Source organism: Microcaecilia unicolor, chromosome 5 (assembly GCF_901765095.1).
Source record: "Microcaecilia unicolor chromosome 5, aMicUni1.1, whole genome shotgun sequence".
Lineage (NCBI taxonomy): Eukaryota > Metazoa > Chordata > Amphibia > Gymnophiona > Siphonopidae > Microcaecilia > Microcaecilia unicolor.
This window is the reverse complement of record NC_044035.1, coordinates 284,330,616-284,354,967: the sequence shown is the minus strand read 5'-3', so window position 1 is coordinate 284,354,967 and position 24,352 is coordinate 284,330,616. Positions and strand designations below refer to the sequence as shown.

The following is a 24,352-nucleotide window of genomic DNA, read 5'->3' as shown; positions in this document are numbered from 1 at the left end:
TTCTTCTAATCTATTTTCCTCCTGTCTACACTCCTTCCATATAGAGCTCTCTGGTCCAAACACTCTCCAACTACCTACCCAACCTTTTGATCCTTGGGGATTTTAATTTCCATATTGATGGACTATCTTGTCGCTTTCTTACTCTTGTTTCTGATTTAGGCTTTGCATAACATATTGCATTCTCCACCCACTCTGTGGGGCATACTTTAGACCTTGCCCTCACTAATTGTGGTGCATCTCTCACGCTCTTTGCAGTATCTTCTCTATCATTGTCTTGGTCTGATCATATCCTGGTCTCTTTTGATCTTTCCATCTTGCAAACCCAGAATACATTCAGATCTCCTCTGCTCTTCAATGCTTGAGGCATCTTGATCTCTCATCAACTGACACTCTCAGTTCATGCTTTCCTCAAGATTTTTTTTTTTTACATTATCACTACATGATCATATCTGCCATTCTACACTTGATGACACTGCTCCTCTTCAGCTTTTACAGCATACCTCTAGAGCCTATCACCACCAGGACTTTCACCTTCTGAAGTATCAGTCCAGGCAGGCTGAAAGATAGTGAAACCATAGTGAAACAATGGCTGTTTTGCTTCAATGTAGGGCTACACATCAGTTCTATTCTGAAAAACTTAAGGATGGTGTGTGAGCATACTTGTATTATCATTATCAAATCTCTATGGCTATCAATCTACCTTAGAAATTTTTTTCTATATATCTGACCTCACCTGGGTTCATACATCTGCCATCTCAAGGTCTCTAATCTTAAAGTTGAGGAACTGCATGATTCTATGGACACTAAGCATTTATCTCCTTGTAGGTCCTCATCTCTATCAAATCATTATTTCCTCTCATTCTCACCCATGGTTCAGACGCTATCCTCATCCAATACACCCTTCGTCCGCTTTCAATGTGTCATGATTGTGGCTATATTTCCTGTCGGACTTGCTTTGGGGTTCCTCCAGCCAAGCTAAGTCGGCGTGGAAATCCTGAAGCCTGGGTGGAAATCCTGAAATCCGTTCCAGTCCAGGTAGTCCATTCTGGGATCCTGTTCCAGCCAGGCTGTGCTCTGCTCTTGTGTTGCTGAGCCCCACCCTGCTGGTGACCTCACCTGTAGTGCCTTTGTTAAGCACCTGGGAAGTTTCAGGCTTGGCCTTTGCATCGCTATAGGTCAGTTGGTGTGCTTCTGCTTCTGTTTGTGGGTTTTTGCCTTTGGCTTTAGTTTTCTCTCTGTGGGCTTTTGCCTTCTGCTTCTGTGTTCTGTCTGTGGGCTTTTGCCCTCTGCTTCTGTGTTCTGTCTGTGGGCTTTTGCCTCCTGCTTTAGTGTGTCGGTTTGTGGGCTTCTGCCTTCTGTTTAGCCTTGTCTGTCTATTTTGTGTTCTTGTTTCCCTCTGCCTTTCCCTCCAGTCCTTGTTTGTACAAGCTTGTTGCTGAGTCCTTTCCCCTGTGTGTGTGTTCCTGGATCCTGTAAGTCCTGCTGGCCACCTGCACCTGGAGGTTCAACCCCTGGGGAATGGTGGTCAAGTGTAGGTGAAGTCTGTTCCAGTCCTGTATCCCTGCTTGCTTATCTATGTCTGCAGTTCCCTGCTGTGTTGGTGTGTTGCCCAGTACTGGTTGGGGGTTTTGCCTGTCACTGTCACTCTACGGCAGTGGCCCAAGGGCTCACAAATCCTGTTTCCCCTTGAGAGGCCTGACATAATGTAATTTGTGACCTGATACTGTCTGAAACTGCCTCTTCCTCCAAGTCAGCCACTTGCTCACTAGACCCTATTTGGTCTAGTTGGGTTAAAACTCCTTCACTTGGGTTTCTTTCATATATAGTCTGTATTCTTAACCTCAAACTGATGAAATCCCGCCTAGTTGCAATTAGGCTTTGGTATGTCCTATTTTGGAAAAAAAGACCTTTGACCCACATATTCCTACAGACTACAGACCTGTCTCAAACTTGTCTTTTTTTCTCTAAAATGATTTAAAAATCAGTTTTCTTGCAACTTCTTGATTATGCTGCCAAAACACATTTCCTTCATCCTTGACAATCGAGCTTCCACACAGGTCATAGTACTGAAACCAGCTTAGCAGCACTACTAAGTGAGCTTCACTCCATCCTTGACAGGGTCCAGATTGCGCTGATTGTTTCATTAGATTTATCATCTGTTGATCTTGTATGTCATAATCTTCTTGTACAATGTCTTAGTAACTATAGACTTGTGGTAACGTTCTAAAATAGTTAATTTCCTTTCTTATCAGTCCTTTTCAGTCTGTGCAAACTTTATCTCTGCCCCTCTTCATCTTTCTTGTGTGTTCCACATAGTTCTGTCTTGGATTTGCTCCTCTTTAACATACTCCTCAGTCCTCTTGCCACTACTATCCAAGAATAAGGAACTCAATTTTACTTCTATGCCTATGACATTCTTTTGTTTGTTCTTCTAAAATTATGCCATCTGACTTATGCCAGATACAACAACGTATTGACACTGTATATCTTTGGTTCCAAGTTAATCTTTTCATTTTAAACCCCATGAAAACAATCACCTGTTTGAATACCAGTGCAAAACAAAGCCCAGTTATTGTCTCTTTGCTAGCTGGGGTTCATTTAATCCTTGTTGATTCCTTTAAGTACCTTGGTATTATATTGATCAACAACTTTCTTTTGAGGTCCAAATTTCCCACACAGTGTATCAGCATTTGGGTCCTTTGGCAATTCCGATCTATATACTCATATCTTGACCGTGACTTTTAAAGTAATAAGCTTCATGCACATATTACATCTAGACTAGACTACTGCAATTCTGTATATGCAGGTCTACCATTGGGACTATTTAAACATCTCTAGTCAGTGCAGAACACTGCAATCCAGTTGCTTTGCTTCGCTGATAGGTTTGACCTTATCACCCCCTCCTCTATTAGCATCACTGGCAGTCTATCACTTCTCAAATCAAGTTCAAAATGTTAGTCCTAGCTCTAAAAGTTATATATGCAGGTTGCCTTTCCTACCTAATATCACTTTTCACTCCTTATTTGTCCTTTCATCTCCACTTCTCTAATGTACTGCGGATATTCCTATCACCACCTTCCCTAGCTGGTCTTTACATCTCTAGACATTCACCCTTTTTCTTCCTACCACGGCACATTCAGCTTGAGCCATTGCTTATTAAATTTAAAGTGGCTCTGAAAACTCACCTTTTCAGTGAAGGCTGTGGCGGCGGCTGAGGCAAGTAAGTAGGCAGTCTCTGAATTCCTTCCTTTCTTAATCTCTTTCTTGTTTGATGATTTGTCCTTCCTTTCTATATCTGAATTTTTAATTTTAAATTACCTTGTTTCGAACTTATGAAAGGCGGTAGGTATATCAAGTGAAAAAAGCATAAACATATGTTTCAAGCTTTTTTTCTTTCCAGTTCTCCATATGGGTGACTATACAGTACATATGAGATTTTCTTTGGAGGATTATTTGGGTTTCTGCAAGATAAGCAGGGCTCAGCTAAAAGAGCAAAGAGTAAACAAGTATCCCAGCCAGGTGCTGCACTGCAGCCGGAGCTCACCTGCTCTCCATTCACAGCATTGTTGGAGGATTTTCATTTAAGCCTTTGTTTTATGATCCACATTAAGGGAGTCATTAGCACTGAAGCAGATGCAAGTTTGGGATTCTCTGAGAATGAACAATTCATTAACCAGCAGCCTTACAACACTAAAGGAAGTGCTGACCTTAATGAGCAAATCAAAACAATTAGAGCAAAACTGCAGGTGTGGAGAGTAATGGGAGTGGTGATAGAGGGGGAGTCCTCTGAGCTGAGGGTTGAGAGCAGGACTAGGGGTCCGGAAGGAAATCCTGGGAGATGCTGCATAGCAACTAGCAGGAGGGTTCTTGCAGCTATGCAACTCCCAGAGTTGCAATTAGAAGCCATTCCTGGTATCAATAGAAATAGACATAGTAAATATCCAAGGGTATTTTTCTGTATAAACTATTATGTTTTATGGATAGATGTACTGGGAAACTGCAAAGCTAGATGGTTTCCTAAAGGACAAGTCCATAAACCACTACTAAATGGACTTGGGAAAAATCCACAATTCCAGGAATAACATGTGTACAATGTTTGTACGTTTGGGAAGCTCGCCAGGTGCCCTTGGCCTGGATTGGCTGCTATCGTGAACAGGATGCTGGGCTCGATAGACCTTTGGTCTTTCAGAGTGTGGCATTGCTTATGTACTTATGTATATATAAATATTATTGGAAAATTGTCTTGAAAAGATGCAGAATCTGCAGTAAGAAGTTCTACGATTCAGGATTTGCTATGTCATTTTATTTCACTTTGAAACAAACAGAAAAAAAAAGACAAAATTTTATTTACCTTATTTCTGTTATTTTACACATACTGGGCCAGAGACAGTAAATTTCACTCAAATTTAGGCACCGGTAAAAATCAGCGCCAAGCACTATTTAATACAGGGCACTCCGGGCTGAGCACGATTTATAGAATAACATGCTCGAATTTTGGTGCGAGGACTTACATCAGCTGAAAACTGATTTTGAAGCAGCACCGGGAGTGAGAGGTCTGAGGGAGCACCGGACAGAAAAGAGGGGGCTCTTTCCTGCCCCAAAGAGGCCACTAGACCTCCAGGGCATGGCGATAAGGTTGAGGAGGGGAGGGGAGGACAGGAAACCCTGAGGCCCACCCACAAGCCAGCCTGCCCACCCATCTGCAAACCTGGACAAATGGGCAGGCTGGCAAAGCCAACCCGTACACCTCACAGTGTCCTCAAAAAGAAGACATGTCTGGCAGGTAAAAGTGGACATATGGTAACCCTATCTATGAAACAATGGACCCAGGTTCAACTCATTTTTTTGTTTTTGTTTTTATAATTCTGAGCTTTCCAGGAACAAAGAAATATCGACTGTACTTAAATATCTAAGACATCTGGAAGCCTGAAGGCTATTGAAGTGGTGTATGTTGAGGTACAATAGGTATTGTTCAGGTTCCAGAGGGATCACATTTACAAGAAAAGAGTTATAGTGAGGTTTAAACCCGTTTCCCTTGTTCAGGGCCACCGAGAGACACCGCTGGGCCGGGGGCAAAACCGGACCACCACAGGCCCCCCTCACTGGCGCCTGCACTCCCTCCCACCCTCTTACTTTTCTGTCTCTGCCCCAAGGGGGGGAGGGGTCCTGGACGGCATGCAGGAGCAGAAGAGGACAGACCCAGAAACAGGCAGGCAGGATGAAGCTTGCCGGCGCTGGGCCCGCCTCTTGTGGAATTTTGCCCCCCTCTTGGCGGCCCTGCCCTTATTTTATAGTCCACTGCACTAACCACTAGGCTACTCCTATATTCTGCAGGGACATCTGTGTTGCCATGTTTTTGAAAATGAGGGGTTTTGTCATTTATAATTTGGAAATTTCACTTTGGAAAACAATTATTCATTTTGGACATTTTCAGTGCAAAAAATGTCTATCTCACAGCCAGGAAAATCTAGATGCTTTTCCTGTTTGTTTGTGGCTGTGAGATGGACAGGTTTTTTTTTTGATGTTATGAGCAGGAAGTTTTTTTTTGGGGGGGGGGAGGACTTAGGTTTTTTTTTTTTTTTAATTCTCCTTACGGTATGCTGTGTTTCATTAGAGTGGCAGAGGCTAGACAATTCACCTGTGAGTGATTTTCTGTGTACATTTGTCTCCATTTTCAGTGCAGAGGTGTGTCCGGTGTGTGCTGGAGTGTGGTGTGAGTGTGTGTATGTGTGTGTGAGACAGAGAGGAAGGGTTTGTTTGTGGAGGGAAAGAGCGTGTGTTTATCAGGGGAAGGGAATATGTGGGGGTGAGGTGGTGTAAGGAGTTTGTTTGGGGAGTGTTGAGGAGGGAGTGCATGTGGCTTAGTGTGCTGTGGGGTTGGGTGGGTGCAAAGTGTGTGATTTTTTTTTTCATTCCTTCAACTCTCTCCCCTACCTCTGTTACCATTTTATTTTTCCTCTAGTCCCTGCCCCTTTCACCCTTGTCCTCTATTCCCCTTATATTCCCCCGCCCTTTCCCATGTTTGGACTCAGCCCTTTATTCACTTTACCCATCTTCTGTCCCCACTTACTCTCCCTCTATTCCCTTCACCTTCACACTCTATCCTCTCTCCCTCTATTCTCCCTTTTCCATCTGCATTCTCTACTCCCTCTCTCTCCTCCCTTCCTTTCATCCCCCTCCCACCCTTCTAGCATGCAGCCTTTATTTAGACTAACTTCAAGGTCCTTGCTAGCAAGAGAAATGAGCAAGGCTGCAGGGTAGTGAAGATCAGCAAAGCCTACCAGTGGGGTCACATCCCCTGCCAGCAGATCCTGTACAAATAGCCTTTCTCCTTTTCTCTGCCAGCAAGACTCTGCTGCTTTTTACTGCTGCCACGGCTTTGCTCCTTTCCTAAGCCAGTAGGGCTTGGGGTCCCTGCCAGCAGGCACTTCTGTTCTTCCTTGTGACTGCAGCCTTCCTAAATTTCTATGCCTGGGCGGATGGGGTCCTTGCCGGCATGCTCCTTTCTTCTTCTTTGGTATCTGCCCTGCCTTCTGCTGACAGTGAATGGAGTCCCCGCTAACAAGTTGATCATGTTGATGTATGAGTTCTCTTTATTAGAACACATACGTTAGGTGAATGGACAGACAGACAAACAAACAGAGTGACAGATCGGTCTTCCCCCATAGACGCTATCAGTGGGCAAAATGCACCTAAAAATGAAACAAAATGAAAAACAGAAAACAACAACAAAAAAATACAAAAAGAAAAATAAATGAAGGACAAACCAAACCAGGAATTTTTGAATGTACACCCAGGTTTGTAAAACTGTTAAAGGAGAATACACAGCAGAAACTGCTTAGAAATATACTGAGCTTCAGGCCTGATGAGAACAAAAGGCAACATTTTCATGAATAAAATATATTTTTAAACTTAGAATCCTGAAAATGCATCATGCCCTGATTCACTAACAAGGCCCCCTTCTTAGAAAACAACAGTGAGTTGTCTGAGATTTCATGCTGCCTTTGTGCTATATTTACTAAATTGTGCTACTGCATTAGGACATACCAGTGCTATTAATAGGGATGTGCATTTTTTTTAACCCTTAACAACAGAAAAAAACCAATATTTGTTTATTTTCCTCCCCATGTCATCAGTAGTGTGCACCCCCTATTGCCGAAATAGTATCCTTTTCTTGAAATGGACACTGAAACGAAATCCAAATTGGCAAAAAGGAGGAAAATGAAAAATCTTATAAACAGTACAGAAACAAAACAGAACCAAAAATTCTGGGCTATTGTCGCAGAAGTAAACACAACATTTGTACAAAAGAAGATGAAGGTACACTTGAAGGGCCTTGGAGAGTAGAGGTATAATACTTTGTACTTAAAGAACTTTGAATGCACCCTTTGCTTTTGTATACACATGGTATATTTGTTTGCTGGTTTATTACAAGGAGAATTTGAAATAAAAAATAAAGAGAAAACAATTTATGGGCTGCACGTACTGTGCATTATTTGTAATTAAATGCCAACCCACAGTGCCAGTTAATGAATATTTAGTGCATGGTATCATGGTAGCACATTTTATTAAATCTAGCCCTTTATGGGGATATTTTTATAAAAGTTTTTCTATATACGAAGCCTTGGTAAAGGTCATACTTACAAGCATAACTTTTGTTGCGTGTGTACCTCTGGAATCGAGGCACAAACATTTACACCAACTTTATGGCTGAAATAAGTGCTCATGTCTAATTGATATACACATATTTTACCTGCTATGCTAAATATAGGCACACTTACTGAATTGCCCTGATAATGTAGCTATGCATGCATTCCTAATTAACTCATTTGCATAATATTTGAATTCATTAGCTGATATTGCATGGAATGTAGGAACAGGATCACCCACAGAAAATAGCACACACTATTTTAACACACAGACCCTCAGCCCTTTAGATTGTATGTCCTATTTTTCTGAACCTAAATAGTCTTGGTCTTGAATAGTCTTGGTTATGTGAAGGCACATAATTACATTTTAAATCCAACTTCATCCTGTTCATTCTTATGTATGCCTTCACCCCTCTCTCAATATTCATCCCCTTTCTCTCACATCCAACTTCACACTGTTCGTAAAAGTAAGGAGATGAATATTGTGTGAAGTGGGGTTTAGCCTTCTATTTGTTAGACTGACAATAAACAGTTCGCTTTCGTTATCTGTTTTTTTAAATTATGTATGTTGTTACTGTACACTGCTTAGTTGTAAGCGGGTTATAAATGTTTAAATAAATACATCATTTAGCGCATGATAATAATTAATGTGCGCTAAATTCATTAGCACACCTTAGTGAAAAGGGCCACTAAGTGATTAGTATAGGATTACCGCCTACAAAATAGGTGTTGGTAAGTGCTAACCAGGTGATTTTTTAAAAAATGGTCATGCACTAATGGTGAAATTAGCATATGACCATTAATGCAAAAGAAAGGAAAACCAGCCATTTTACTGCTGCAGTAAAAATGGCCTTAGTGCACAGGAAAAACCCCTGTAAAGGCACCCTATGGCCACTTTTTACCGCAGTTTTGTAATAGGATTCCATTATTTGTAGGTTGACATGTTAAATTGAATTTGGCATGCACTAAATATTTGAAGGCATGACTGTGGAACTGAATGCCTGCTAATACAAAGATATCCCCAGAGTAGGCCAGCAATGACAGTGAAGGAAAATTACTTTCATGCAGGTACAGTCTTTCAGTAGCCTTGACTCTGAGTGCTCAGCCCCCAAATTTAGTAGGTAAAACTGTGCTCCAGGGCTGGGCTTCTGGAAACATAATGAAGTCAGAACAAAGAGGCCTGACTGCACTGCCTGATTACCTGATATCCAAACATTACCCAAACACAGAACAGATCCACTCAGAAGTTTTCTGTAGTTCTTCTAAAGAATTCCCTTTTATTTAGATTTAGCCAGTGGATGGATGATAACAAGGAACTGGATGTTCCGCTCTGCACTGCTACAATGCATGGCAGCATCAGTTCAGTGTTACCTACCGCACACTTTACTGAAACAGACACCACAGACTCCTGTTCATTATTTACTTAAAAAGAGAAGAATGAAATGGAAACAAAGATGGATTAACAGGCAGCAAAGAACTGAAATAAAGGTCATCGTTTTGCCAAGTATAAGTTTTTACACATAACCATGTTAAAACTCCAAAACGAAAAATCAAATTCTCTGAAAACTTACAGTGCCCGGTCCCAAACTGAAGTCGCTTCTCATCGGGACTGTGCATAGATTTTTTGTAGCCACAGAATCTGCCAGAAGAGAACAGTATTGAGACGCTTATGAGCTCCTTGCAATGACCACACACCCCAAACACAACAAGTAAAATCAGAGAGGTGATATTCAGCTGCAGCATATCTGGTTAGGGTTCAATAAATTATCAGATTAAGGTGCCCTTTTACCAAGCTGCGGTACAAAGTGGCCTTAGTGAATCCTTACGTGGGTCATTCCTGTGTGCTAAGGCCACTTTTCTCACATGGCTAAAATGGACGATTTTTTGATTTTTTAAAAATTGATGGCCACGTGCTAATTTTCCCATTAGTACATGAGCCCTTACTGCCACCTATTTTGTAGGTAGTAACAGGGGCGGGTCAGCCCGACCATTAGGCCAGCTGAGGCGGGAGCCTCAGGCAGCACTCTTTTGGGAGCGGCATCTCCCTCTTCCTTTCTCCACCCTGTTCCCCGAGTTTACCTTCTTTCTTCATGTTCCAAAAGTCGGAGGTAGCAGGCGTGATTCCCAAATGCTGCACTGCCACTGGCACCCACATCTTCTCATTTCTGTGGCCACCTTTCTGATGTAACTTCCTGTTTCCTCACAGGCAGCCGCACTAGAGAAGAGGCTGGTGCCAGTGCCAGTGGCGGGACAGCATATGGGAATTGCTACTGCCACCAGCTTTTGGAACATGAAGAAAGAAGGTAAACTTGGGAAAACGGGGTGGAGGAAGGAAGGGGAAGATGCCAGAACTTAGCCGGGCGGGGGGGGGGGGGGGGGGGGGGGGGGGAGGGGGCAGCATCTCGGCCTGGAGGAGCAGCATCTCAGCCCTGCTTCAGGCGGCATCTTGCCTTGGGCCGCCCCTAGGTAATATGGGCTCACACGCTAACCACACACTAACCAGTTAGCGTGTGGCAATGTAGCTGTACTAACCGATTAGCACAGAACATGCCTGCTCTCAATCCTAGATCCGCATGGGTAGTGCATGCACATGGAAAAATTACCACAGGATGCTTGAGTGCACCTCTCGGTACCCTGTTTTAAGCTGTGGCAATCACATGTTAGTGCACAGTGCAGCTTAGTAAAATGACCCCTAAGTGAGTGTCATTGATTATTCTCTCCTTAAGTTCACCAGTTGTCTGCTTAACTTCAGCATAGTGACTTTTTTGAGCATATTTAATCAAATAGCTTTAACCAGACTGAGCTGAATTTTAGTACTATCTAGTTAAAGTTTTAAACATGTGTCCATCTCCTATATTTAACCAGCACAATGAGTTGCCCAAACAAAAGCTAACCAGTCTGCAGCACAGGAAACTAAGCAGGAAAGACTTTTCTGGATAATTTCCTTGGTTACTCAGACATATCTTTGAATATTCAAGTAAGGCTGCCAACTGGATCCAGATTCACTGGACATGGTTGATCTATCCTGGGTTTACCCCATTTGCATGCAGGGGCTTGTAATACTGCTTTTCTTATTGAATGCAATGGGGAAAGTAGGGAAGGAAAGGGAAATGGGACTTGATATACCGCCTTTCTGAGGTTTTTGCAACTACATTCAAAGTGGTTTACATATATTCAGGTACTTATTTTGTACCAGGGGCAATGGAGGGTTAAGTGACTTGCCCAGAGTCACAAGGAGCTGCAGTGGGAATTGAACTTAGTTCCCCAGGATCAATGTCCACTGCACTAACCACTAGGCTACTACTCCACTAGCAACATTCCATGTAGAAGCCTGCCCTTGCAGATCAGCAATGTGGCCGCGCAGGCTTCTGATTCTGTGAGTCTGACGTCCTGCACGTACACAACATTCCATCTAGAATCTCTAATAATAGCAACATTCCATGTAGAATCTCAAATAGGGAAAAGGGAAATGGGACTTGATATACCACCTTTCTGAGGTCTTTGCAACTACTTTCAAAGCAGTTTACATATATTCAGGTACTTATTTTGTACCAGGGGCAATGGAGGGTTAAGTGACTTGCCCAGAGTCACAAGGAACTGCAGTGGGAATCAAACTCAGTTCCCCAGGATCAAAGTCCACTGCATTAACCACTAGGCTACTCCTCCACTCTGCGTGAATGGAATAAATAAAGGACCAGATCAACTCTGTCCAGTGAATCTGGATCCAGTTGGCAGCAATTAGTGCACAACCTCTTACCTTCTCCTAAATAGGAGGTGCTAAGTGCTTCCTCACTGACCTCAAGCCCAGTACTGCACACTATCTGTAAATGTTATCACTGCATCTATAATGGCAAATAATGGGAAAACTCTCAAGGGTTGCCATGTTAAATTTGCAGCTACTGTACATTAAAATCCTGCATTAAGCCATGGTAACAGCAAATTTCATCACGCTTTACCCTTAGGCTGCAAAAAGTGCTTCTATAATATCCACTACAGTTTCAGAAGCCCATCATTTAAAGGGAGAGGGCTGAGCAGAGTAAGTTCTTAATAAAATATTGGTACTGTAAAACTTTAATTAAAGCATGGCTCGACTCGACACGGGCCTGTGTTTCGGTCATCCGGCCTTCATCAGGAGTCAAATGCCACTGGAGTTGTGTAATCCAATAGCCGTTAAGATTAGTGATTCAAAAACGTTGGTGACCTTGTTATAAGGTCTCTTGTCTAAAATGTTGCTTCAGTGGCATTTGACAGCTGATGAAGGCCAGGTGACCGAAACACAGGCCTGTGTCAAGTCGAGTCATGCTTTAATTAAGGTTTTACAGTACCATCACTGACTGTGTGTTCTTCGTTGTCATCTTCACTGTGCTTGTTTGCTATTTGTGTTGATTTGCGAGGATTGATTCTTCTGTATTACTTTCTTAATAAAATATTTCCATGCACTAGTTGTCAGCATAGGAGCCAACTTTTCAAAATGATTTGAGGGTGCTAAAGTGAATGGAATTACCCCACCCTGGACACAATCAATGAGTTTGCTCAATATTGGGGGGTGTTCAAACACCCACAGCACCCATAGAGCTCGCTCCTACGGTTGTCAACATAGGGGTAGGAACTCAAAAGAGTCTTTATGGGTACTAGTGGTTTCTCAGTGGCTTCCCCGTGTTTGTTCACTGCTACCATGTATGAAAAACTGACGTTATTAACTGAACCTTGCCATCTGTTTGAAAGACCAGTTTGATGACAGGGTTTCAGTGGTGAAGGGAAAAGCTAGCATTTATACTGGATTTGAGACTCCAGCTGTAGGCAGTGCCTGATGATTTTAAGCTCTTGAAGACACGACAATCTGAATATTGCTTTCTTTCTTTTAAAGCACATACGAGCTGCTTCCCTGTACCCTGCTGTTCTGTGAGCAGCCCTTGTGAGGAGCATTATTTCAGCTGCTGATATGGTTCCTGCTGATTAGGAATGCGCATGGCAGAAAATGTAATTTTATGGCATTTCAGGTCAGCCTTATGATGTTTCTATGATTTTGCCATTCTGTGCACATCATTTAGTCATTTGTTTTATTTTAGTTTCTATTACATTACAACGACAACACATGCCCTTTTTTTTTTTTACCATGCATGTATAAGGGATCCTTTTACTAAGTTGCAGTAAAAATTGGCCTGCGCTAGTTTTCATGCATGAAATTGCCACGTGATGGGCCACTTTTTACAGTGGCGGGGAAAAGCCCTTTATTAAATGGGGCAGTAAATGGCCGTACTCCACCTATTTAGCAGGCGGTAAGGGCTCACACAGTAACCCCATGGTAATCGAACAGCACACGGCAATGTGGCCGCGCAGCCGATTACCGCCAGGAACACCCCCCACAGTAGAAAATAGAAAATTATTTTCTACCGTGGGAAACTGTGTGCACCAACTTTGGAACTACCATCGGGCTCCCACGCTACCCTGGCAGTACGGCCAATTTGGCGCATGCTACCTGTACAGTAGCCCTACCGTGCCTTTGTAATAGGGCCTCTAAAGCCTTTAAGCTCACACAAAATGTTTTAGAATGGGCTACCCTGCTTTAGACTTCAACGTTTTTAGTTCCTCCTGTGCAACTGCGCAATTTGGACAACTAGGGCTCTAGCATTGAATTTGAAGGCAGGAAAAGGAGGGAAAACCAAACAACACAACAAAAACCCAGCCTTACAGAATACATAAAAGCACAAGGATGCCTGCACAGATTACACAAAGGCCACCTTCTATGGAGAAAAAGACTGAATTGAATGAAATAATGGAAGAACCCAGGATAACCCACCTCTAGATGAAAAATCAGCATCAAAGGTCAAAACACTCCTTGGAAGTTTAGGGCTAAAAAAATTGGCGCTGAAAAAAAGCGCTATTCTGTAAGCCACACTTAAAGTTAGGCACAGTTTATAGAATAGTGCTTACGCCCAGGAATTGTGGCTAAGTTAGGCACGTCATTTGCATCAGATGAAACATGGTGTAAATGTACACATAATCCCTTTATTCTATAACAAAGTGCATTAATTTTAGGAACACCTCTATTTTTTTCAAATCATACATAAAATTTAGGTGCGGATCCCATGTCCTAATTTACGCATGTCCTTTAGATTGTAAGCTCCTTTGAGCAGGGACTGTCCTTCTTTGTTAGATTGTACAGCGCTGCGTAACCCTGGTAGTGCTTTAGAAATGTTAAATAGTAGTAGTAGTAGCAATTAAATTGAATTAGTGCCAATAATTGCTGGTTAAAAAGCCATTATTGGTGCTAATTAGCCTGTTATTTAATTAAATTGTGCAAGCTAATTGGGTGAGCGGCCAAATTTGCACACACAATTTTTGGCAACTTTTACAGAATTAGGGGGTTAATGAATTTCAAATAATGGCAATCAAATTTCAAGTAGTAGTATAGTGCTCTCCAATGGGTTCTGTTAGCTGCTGAGGATTCTGATTTTAAACCTAATAAAACAAATAAACATAGTAAACATAAACATAGTAGATGACGGCAGAAAAAGACCTGCACGGTCCATCCAGTCTGCCCAACAAGATAAACTCATAAAATGATAACACAAAAGTTGGTTAGCTTTAATTTCACTAACACCATTGATATGTTCATGTCATTTTAAAATGACAGTCTAAAACAAAGAGCACCATAAATGTTTTTAATTAAACTTTGCCATGTTCTTTTCTGGTGGTTTTGTCAAATTGTTTTTTTCTTTTTCAACTTATGCCCTGCAACCAAAAATTCTTCAAATGCAATGTACCCAAAATAGCTTCCAACTCTGTTGTTCCCAGAAAAAGAAAGGCAAAACTACCATCGTTTTTTTTTTTAATTAGGCAAAAAGGAGACCCAGTCTGCACAGGCACCAACCTACCCTCTGCTGAGGAGAATGAGAAATACTGAGCAGGGTCAGGGCTTCACAGGACTATATACAGTGTTCTCTCAGTAAGTTCTCAGTCTCCTCATCTGCTGGTAGGAGGGCATATACTCACTTGTTGGGACTGCTCTGGAGCAGACGTCAAGTAAATGACAGATTTTATGAATATACCCAGTGGAGTACCAAGGGGGGGCGGTGGGGGCGGTCCGCCCCGGGTGCACGCCGCTGGGGGGGTGCCGCGCGCTGGTCAGCTTCATTCATTTCCATGCTCCCTCTGCCCTGGAACAGTAACCTGTTCCGGGGCAGAGGGAGCATGGAAACGAATGAAGCTGACCGGCGTGCAGCACCCCCCCGCCCAGCGGCGTGCACTCGGGGGTGGGCTCATTCGCCGGGGTGGGGGGTGTACTTTCACTGGAGGGGGTCGCGCTGCACTAGGGGGGGCACTGCACCTGGGGGGCGGGGCGCATCGGCCATCCGCCCGGGTGTCAGCCCCCCTAGGAACGCCACTGAATATACCCTTTTCATAGAAAAACAGTTTCCAGGTCAGTCTTTAGCCACTGTTCTCAGGATTGTTTTTAAACACCGCCTACAGCAGTCAAAAAATATATGGGTAGCCAGTGCCACTGTCCAGATACTGGTCGGTGCTGAATATCCAGATAAGGCAGTTAACATCAGAACGTACACAGTGAGTGGCAATATTCTGTCTGCTACCCAGGGAACTTAGGAGAGCCATCTATCTGTCCTAAGTTGTCCAGATAAGTTATCTGAATAGCTGATTAAATATCACCACTATCAAGATAAGTTCCAGGAACACTTGAACTCCATCCCATCACTCTTTGCACAGTGCCAATGCAATCTGTAAGGATATTCGGGCAAAGGTGCACTAAAGTCGTCGTTAGAGCCTTTCCCTACCGAATTCCATAGTGAATCGATAGGGAACAGCTATGCAAGAAGGAAAGGGAATGCAAATCAGCTGCTCGTTGCAGCTCACTTGCATTCTCTAATCCCTCGTAAAACCGTCGGATAATCGGCCGGTAGAGCATGCGCAGAGCAGCCAAGCGTTATGCTGGCTGCTCTGCGCATGCCAACAACATAAAAAACCCCAAACAAACACATCCTTTATGGACGGCCTTGCCCCCCCCCTGAGGTCGCTGCCGCTCCCCGCTCCCCCTCCCCCCTGCATTGAAATCAGAACTTTAAGCAGCCCCGGCCCCCTCCCTCCCTTCCTTCCTTGAAATAACAGCTTTCCCGCCATTCTCTACCCCCCCGTGGTCCCGCCCCTGCCCCCCCCGAGGTGGTCATCACCGCCGCTCCCCCCCCCTCCACCTGCCCCCTCCGTCTGCCACCGGGCCCTCACAGTGCCTCTCACCTCCATGTGAAGGCGCTTCACCGGCAACAACAGCTGATCGCCTCTCTTCAGACTTCCCTCCTTTACTCCCTGGCCCGCCCTCATCACTGCAGTGAAGAACGTCCATAAAGGACGCTCCTGATGAGCACTTGGTCGTTTTTGCCCCCTCTCGATTTTTTTTTTTACATTTTATAAGTTTTCCAAGCCCACACAGCCCCAACAAGAGGTACAGACCTCTCATTAGATTTCCCAGCGTTTTCCAGCGTTAGGGCAAGTGGAAAAGCTTAGTGCATCTCATTTCAATAGGGTTTCTACAGAATTTGCTCATCTGCATTCCGTTTGCGTTAGCTGCTACCATCGTCGGAAAAAAGTATTTAGTGCATGCCAGGGTTTACTACTTGCTCGTTAATGGCTCATTATTGGCTCGTAAAGTTTAGTGCATCTGGCCCTCGGTGTCACTATCTGGATAGCAGATATTGTTATCCAAGTAACTGTTTTTGAATACTGACCCCTATATATCTAAATATTATTTTTTTTCCTATAGTTTTTTCCTACACAGACCAAAGGAGACCATTATTCCCTCTAAGCCAGGGTTGTCCAAATAGTGGAGGGCCACAATCCAGTCGGGTTTTCAGGATTTAACCAATGAATATGCACGAGATCTATTTGCAGGCACTGCCTCCATTGTATACGACTCTCATGCATATTCATTGGAGAAATCCTGAAAATCCAACCCGGCGAGGTTGGATGCCCCTGCTCTAAGCTGAGTGAGACTTCTTCATCTACAGTCCTGCTAGTGGGGCTGCTGTTTCACTATCACATTTTCAATAGTAAGGGACAGGCAAGTTCTGCAGAACTCCAGGGAATCTGCCTATTGAAAACACAATATTGAAGCACTACTCCCTATTTATAGCAATGCAGCTGAAGCACACCTGCTCAGCTTAGCGGGAACAGTGCCAGAGACCTTTCTTTCAGTTACAACTTTTGCTGTCCTAAATATTTGGGCTGGTTTGCAACCTCACTTTTCTGTTTTCTAGTAAACGGTATCACAGTTTGCAAGGAATCCAATATGGCTGTCAGAGCTCTGCAGCAAAAGGTGGACATTGATCATGGAACTAACCTCCCAATTAGGATATAGACCACCACAGTAAGAAGAATAATAGCCACTGCAGCTGCGATTGCAATCACCACAACTTGGCTGTTCTCACTGGAGATTGAGAAAGCTGTGAGAGAAAGGGACACCACAGAGAAGAAAAGGTTAATGCAATATAAGTGCCTGCTGTAAAGAGTACATTAGCTTTTTTTTTTCTTTCCTGCTAAATCAAAATTTCAAGGTAAACTTGTCTTCAAATGAACAAATAGGCATGTACCATTGTATTCTCTGTTTAGTTTCCACTGGCCTTTGGTTATTTATCTGCAAAGTATTGGGATTATCACAATCATTTCCTACCTCAAGATACCCCTGCTCAGCACTCAGACCTGCATGCACACATTGAAACTGAAAAATATTCACAGTGCAGAATGTTGGCACAAGTCTGTTTTCAAAAGTTTTTTCATTAATATATTTGATATAACACAGGGCTTCCTAAACCTGTCATGGAGATCCTACAGCCAGCTGAGTTTTCCAGGATATCTGCAATAAATATTCATGAGATCAATTTCCACATGCTAGATCTCCAAATCCAATGTATGTAAATTGATCTCTTGCATATTCATTATTGATATCCACACCATGTTGTTTATGTAGTAGGGCTCTGCAGTCTTACTTTTGCATGGAGTGGAGGAGTAGCCTGGTGGTTATTGAAGCAGGCTTTGATCTTGGGGAACTGGGTTCAATTCCCACTACAGATTCTTGTGACTCTGGGCAAGTCACTTAATCTCCATTGCCCCAGCTGCAAATAAGTGTCAGTGTATACCATATAAATTGCTTTGAATGTAGTTGCAAAAACCACAGAAAGGCAGTGTATCAAGTCCCCTTTCCCTGTGTACAGAATGAGCAAGATTCTGCAGTCTGTGCTCCTAAACTGACATTTTGTACAGTGAGGTAATATAGGTTTGGTCTGTTGTCCATGGCTGGCCTGGCAGTATCACCTTCTGTGTTTTGGAGGGTACTACTTAGAGTGCTGTTTAGGCAGGGTCTAGCGGAGGATGGTTCCAGAGAAAGAGTTTCATAGAAGTCTCTACCAGGTGGAAGAAGTGCTACAGAAGCCCAAGGGGCCTCAATTGCAGCAGGAGGGAGCTGCATCTATGATGCTCAGCTAGGCCCTAGTAACCAGGGAAGCCTAACCTAAGTGAAAGGAGAAGGAGAATGGAAGAGGATGGAAGACCAAGTAAGGGTCTGGAGCAAGCAAGTAAAGGGGTAATTCTATGTACATAAGTAATGCCACACTAGGAAAAGACCAAGGGTCCATCAAGCCCAGCATCCTGTCCACAACAGCGGCCAATCCAGGCCAAGGGCACCTGGCAAGCTTCCCAAACGTACAAACATTCTATACGTATTATTCCTGGAATTGTGGATTTTTCCCAAGTCCATTTAGTAGTGGTTTATGGACTTGTCCTTTAGGAAACCGTCTAACCCCTTTTTAAACTCTGCTAAGCTAACCGCCTTCACCATATTCTCCGACAACGAATTCCAGAGTTTAATTATGCGTTGGGTGAAGAATCTCAATCTAGAAGAACTTAGTTCAAGAGTCCTGCCAGATCCCAGCTGCCAGAGGTGTTTTTTTTTTCTTTTTAACTCAGAGCTAAGTGACACTGGTCAGGTGCATTACAGCTCCCTCCTCCCCTCACCAAGAAACCTAATTTGTTGGTATGAGGGGCCAATCTTCCCAGTACATCTTTGGTACACAAGCATAATTGTTTTGAAAGAAGCTTTTAAGGAATTTCAGATGTTGTACTCTCATGGGAGGAGAATAATGTCCTCATTTTTGTACTTCCCCAGGGGAAATATTTTCAAGGAGGTCTGAGGATTTTTTCCTATTGAGAGTCTAAAGGCTGTAGCAATGGCAGTACCTGCCTAATGATGGCGTTTAAGAACTATTTTGTGAGATCATCTGACAGGATCACCTGCAGGAGAGTGGAGTATTCAGCCTGGGTCCCTGAAGAAGAAGAATCCTTCAGGGCCCCAGAAGAGGAGTTTGAATGAGGAAGACTGCTCAGAACTTAAGCTCTTGAGATGAGAACTTTGTTTTGGACTTTGCTTTTGTTGCTTTTTACCTAACTTTTTCCCTATATAATTAATTTTAATATACACACTAATAAAAGGGGTTTACATAAACAATACCCCATTGGTGCAGTAATGAGGGAGTCTGAGAGGCCCTTTTACTAAGCTATATAAGCGTCTACACTCGCCCAACGTAAGCCAAAATGGAGTTACCACCCGGCTACCGTGTGGCTCTTGAGGTAATTTCATTTTTGGTGTGCATCTGAAAAATAATTTTTATTTTCAGATGCGCGTATCGGACGCACGCCAGGTGGCATTTGATGTACGTAGGCCATAACCGCCAGGTTCACAAATGGGAGGGGTGTCAAACAAAGTTCATAGGAAGATGGAAATAACGGGAATAACACTAAAAAGAAAAACTGGAGGAGCCTCTCATATACTCTAAACAGGCCCTTAAGGAAGACTAAGAAGCAATCTGATCAGTGGTGGAAAGAACCCCTTTACTCTGAAGAAATAGCTGTAGCTGTGTGGAAACATAACAAGTATTTTATTAGCAAACATAACATTTACAAGAGAATCTAAATTGGTAAATGGTCCCCAAAGACAAAAATAGAATGCATCTAAGTTGCGTCCATCTAGAAACATCTGGAAAAAGACATACTTTTTCTCCCAAAAAAGTAGAGTCCGAAGATTTATAATAAAGTCTTATCATGAAGAAGTACAAATGATGCCAATAAGGTAGTTCTCCTGGAAACTTCTACATCTGATGACTCCAGAACAGCTGTGAATGCTTTTTTTTCTTTAACTTAAACCAGTGGTTCCCAAACCTGGTCCTGGAGGCGCCCCAGCCAGTCAGGTTTTCAGGATACCCACAATGAATATTCATGAGAGAGATTTGCATGCAGTGGAGATAGTGCATGCAAATCTCTCTCATGAATATTCATTGTGAGTATCCTGAAAACCTGACTGGCTGGGGTGCCTCCAGGACCAGGTTTGGGAACCACTGACTTAAACTAAATCTGAAAGACTTTCCCAGGCCAACATTGCTTGAACCCACAATAGATATCCACTAAGATTCTGTGTACTGAAAGAAAACCACAAGCCCTGGCACATGGTAGAAAAATGCCTTGAGGTTTTTTAACCTCCGCAGGCTTACTCTTTACCACGATTCTAAATTAGGAAAGCAGGAAACCAATTACCTGGTCTTGGGACCTAAAACTATTTCAGATATTCTCCCTCAGTGGGAATTGATGTGCAGTATCTAATCATAAGATGGGAAAGGTTAAGGCACACCTGTGCTATGTATATTTGTGGCAGCAGAGGTTTTAATGTTCAAATTAAGACGGAGCAGGAAGATAGGTCATTAAATAGTCTTTATGAATCATGTATACTGCAGCAGCAAAGAAAATTAAAGCAACTATTTAAATCAATCCCAAATTAAAGTAAACCTATCTCAATACAGTTTCCAATATACTTGATGGTGTAGAATTATCTTCCTCATTCCTGCTTGAGCTGTTTGCATCTTTGAGAATTATTTTGTTCTAAAGAGGATGCCTGGAGGTAGAATGCTGAGAGGTGCATTAATGAACCATGGGAAGCCACAGGCCCTACCTTAACATTACTGTTCATTATATTTATACTGAAATTGATAATGGTTTCTCTGTAAAGTAATAGTTCCCTCCTACAGCTACTGCAGAAGGAGCTCAAGATCTTGGTGCCCATTGCTAAGTGACTCAGGAGAAAGTAATACCACATTTAGCCTGTACTACTTGAGGACTCCATTCTAGGTTCTGTTTTTTAACTGGCTGAGACTCTCCAGCTTTGACACTATTCTATACAGATTGCCCACTTTGTCATACAAAACATCCTTCATTTTAATTCCTACGTACAGTCGGGACTGGTTTCAAACTCAAATTTTCGGCTGTTGGTTCCATATCCTGCTGCTGTGCGGGCTCGGATTTGGAACACATATGTGGTATCCGGTTTCAAGGATCCAATGCTCACGTTGGTGCCTCTGGCTCTTAAAATGGTGTAACTTGTTTCTTGCTCCTGCTTTGGGGAGAAACACAGCAAAGTTTAGAAACCAAACAACAAATAGTAACCAGTCATTGAACTAAACTTTTATTTATTTTTTATTTAAAAAATGTATATACTGCATCATTCAAATGTTCTAGGCAGTGTACAAATTTACATACATAAAATCCAATTTCTATCATAATACACAATCCCACAAAAGAACAATACAGATCTTATCATTAAGTACCACATTAGACCAGATCTCTTTCCCCTGTTCATAGACTTTAACAAAAAGAAACGTTTTCAGTTGTCTTTTAAATTGTTTCATCTCCTAAAGTTTCTTACTTCTTAATGGTAGACTGTTCCATAATGTAGGACCTGCTATATAAAATATGGTCGTACAGAAAATTGAAATACACATTAATTAAACATTTCTAGTGCTGGTTAATCTTAAGAGAAATGTGAACTTAAAAAAATTAATGAAAATCATGGAAAAAGCCAAATCTTAAAAAAATGAACCAAAAACCTTGTGCCCATCACATTTCTATACCTGTTTTCCAAAGACTTTCAGAGGTGATATTATGGAGATTTAAATAATCAGGTTAGAAGCCAGTACATTGAGGTGATTCTCAGATGTTGCAAATGGTAAAAAGTCAGGCAGAGTTCATGATACCAAAGTACCAGAAACTCCAGTGGAATGCTGGATACAAGTATCATAAGCAAATTAATCATAGCATGGGAAAAGAATCTTAACAGCATTTGGCGCAATGGGCTTTTCATTTTCTTTGAATCTTCTGTAGTAGTCAATCCTCATCCACCCCGTAACGCTCAAGCAGACCAATATTCAGCCTGTGGGAGGTAGGCTGGCAAGGTGTCGTGATCAGTGCTGAACCCAGATATTCAATGCCAGGCCATTTCCGGAGATTGGTATTGAATATCTGTTTGTTTTTTTGGTGGTGGTGGTGGTGGGGGGGGGGGGGGGCTGGCTTAAACTTAACCAGCCAAGTTAGCATTCAGCACTGGCCAGTTAAGTTTATAGTGGCCAAAGATAGAGCTGCTATTTAGGTGTTCCGATTTGGCTGCTAAACTTAGCTGGTGAAGCTCTGAATATTTGTGGCTAGTTGGCTCTATCGTGTGATAGAGGCAGTTAGTTGCTATGGACTAGATTCTATATATGATGCCTAAAAAATTGGTGCTGAAACAAAATATGCCTAGACATATTCTATAAAGTACGCCTAAAAGTTGGCGTACTATGTAGAATAAGCCTAAATTTCCATGCAGTTTATAGAATATGCTGAGCGTCTCTCCGTACGACTAAATTTAGTTGTTGGCAGTTACAGCAAGTAAAACTCAATGTATATGCCGAAGTCTAAATTAGGCGCAGACTGGGTGTATTCTATAACCACCCGCATAGATTTTAGAAATGCCTACGACCTGTCCATTCCACATCCATGGCCATGCCCCAATTTCAACTATGTGACTTACAATTTACGCACATCACATTATAGAATACGCTTAGACAGTTGTGTGTGTAAATTGTAATGAATGCCAATTAGTGTCAATAATTGCTTGTTAATTGACAATTATCAGCGCTGACTGGCTTGCTAATTAAGCTGCGTGCACAAATCCGGAATATGACTGGATTTGTGTGAACAACTTAAGTCATGCTATATAAAATTCGGGTAATGTGCTTAGCACTAGTATTCAGTGGAGGTAACCGGTTATCCCTCGCTGAATATTAGCACTTATTTAACCAGCCAGGAGCCGTTCCTGGCTGGTTAAATAGTGCCGAATATTGGCTGGAGGGTACTCTAATGCCATTCTCAGTCTATGTGCTAAGGGTGCAATTCTATACATGGGTACCTCCTTTTGGGTACATTGATCCTGCATTGGGAGAACCTATTCTATAGACCCAGATTCCATTATAGAATATTAACATAACCCGTCATTGGTGTGCCTTACATTTCTATATCTGCAGTTATATCAGCCACAGACTGATGTAACTGTAGGTGTCTAAATGTGGCAGATACCCACGTAGCTTATAGAATTCTGTACGTACATGAACACCCCCCCCTTTTGCATTTGCAGGCTATACCGCTTATGTGAGCTCTTACAGAATAATACTTCACTGCTTTGCTGACACTTATGCCTGTACCTGTGAAGGCATCAGTGTTCTGTGCAAGAAGCAGACTCCCAGTTATAGAATTGCCCTTTAGATGTCCATGTCCCTCCACTGTAGGCTGAGATGCACAGCACCTGTGAACTCATTCTGCCCTGTAAACTTGTAACAGTAATCTCACCCACTTTACTAGAGAGTAGTTGTGGCCCTACGCCTATCTCCTTTCCCACCTTCTCGTAGTATTTAATCTCGTAGTCCAGGATGATACCGTTGGGATGTTCGGGCTCCTGCCAGGACACTGTAACACTGTTTCTGGATGTTCGTTCCTTCCTAATGATGGTGACAGGAGAAGGAGCTGCAAGGGAGGGGTGAGAAAATCAGTTTCTTCATGCATTAATCTTTGGCAAGCAAGAGCTGTCCCAGCTATAGGTGTCAAAAGCAGCTGGATTCTAGTCCTGATACTGGCTTTATGCTTCAGAGCACACTGGCAAAGAAGACAAATGAGCTGAGGCTTTTTGTCACTGCTGAACTGGTGTCAAATGAGCAGATGGTTTCAATCAGCTACTTGATATATTGAATAAAATGTGATTGATATATTTAAAAAGACAATGTAAAAGTGAAATTGCTATGATGGTATCTCTTTAGATCAAAGGATATTAACCTAGTCCTGGAAGACACCCAGCCAATCAGCTTTTCCGCATATCCACAATGAATATGCATGATATAGACTGCATACAATGGAAGCTGTATATGCAAATCTATCTCATGCATATTTATTATAGAAACCCAGACAGCTTCAGTGTATCCTGGAGGGGAGATGCAGGTAGAAAATGTTCATTTCATTTTGTTTGGTTTTTGTTTCATTTTTAAGTAGAGGAGTGTGGTAGCCGTGTTTCATTTTTAAAATCATATCTTTCATTTATTTGGTTATAGTGCACTCTATCAAGTAAGAGTGTACACTAAACAAAATATTGTGTGCTATTACAAACTGAAACAAAATAGCACAATAATGTGCATCTTCATAGGATAAAAGGGTTGTGCGTTTTTGTACCCTTTTGTTTTGTAATATCACATGCTATTTCTTTCAGGGGCCCTTTTACTAAAGGGTTGCCATGTGGCAACATGGAGCTACCACTGACCCAACGTAGGTGCCGGCAGTAGTTCCACCTCCATATG

The 24,352-nt window shown here is 42.5% G+C and overlaps 1 protein-coding gene across 2 annotated transcripts in view; it reads right to left on the bottom strand.

The window, feature by feature from the left end:
- The window catches only part of EPHA3 (EPH receptor A3), a 356,754-nt gene that overhangs the window by 82,733 nt on the left and 249,669 nt on the right, over positions 1-24,352 (bottom strand). Inside the window, exons 6-9 of one of the 2 annotated variants that reach the window (XM_030204248.1) lie at positions 23,407-23,531; positions 20,931-21,093; positions 16,999-17,101; positions 9,221-9,288 (exon numbers count right to left, since the gene is read on the bottom strand). In XM_030204248.1, coding sequence (XP_030060108.1) covers positions 9,221-9,288; positions 16,999-17,101; positions 20,931-21,093; positions 23,407-23,531 — 459 coding nt within the window. The remainder of the gene's footprint in view (positions 1-9,220; positions 9,289-16,998; positions 17,102-20,930; positions 21,094-23,406; positions 23,532-24,352) is intronic. The other variant, XM_030204249.1, reaches the window with a different exon arrangement.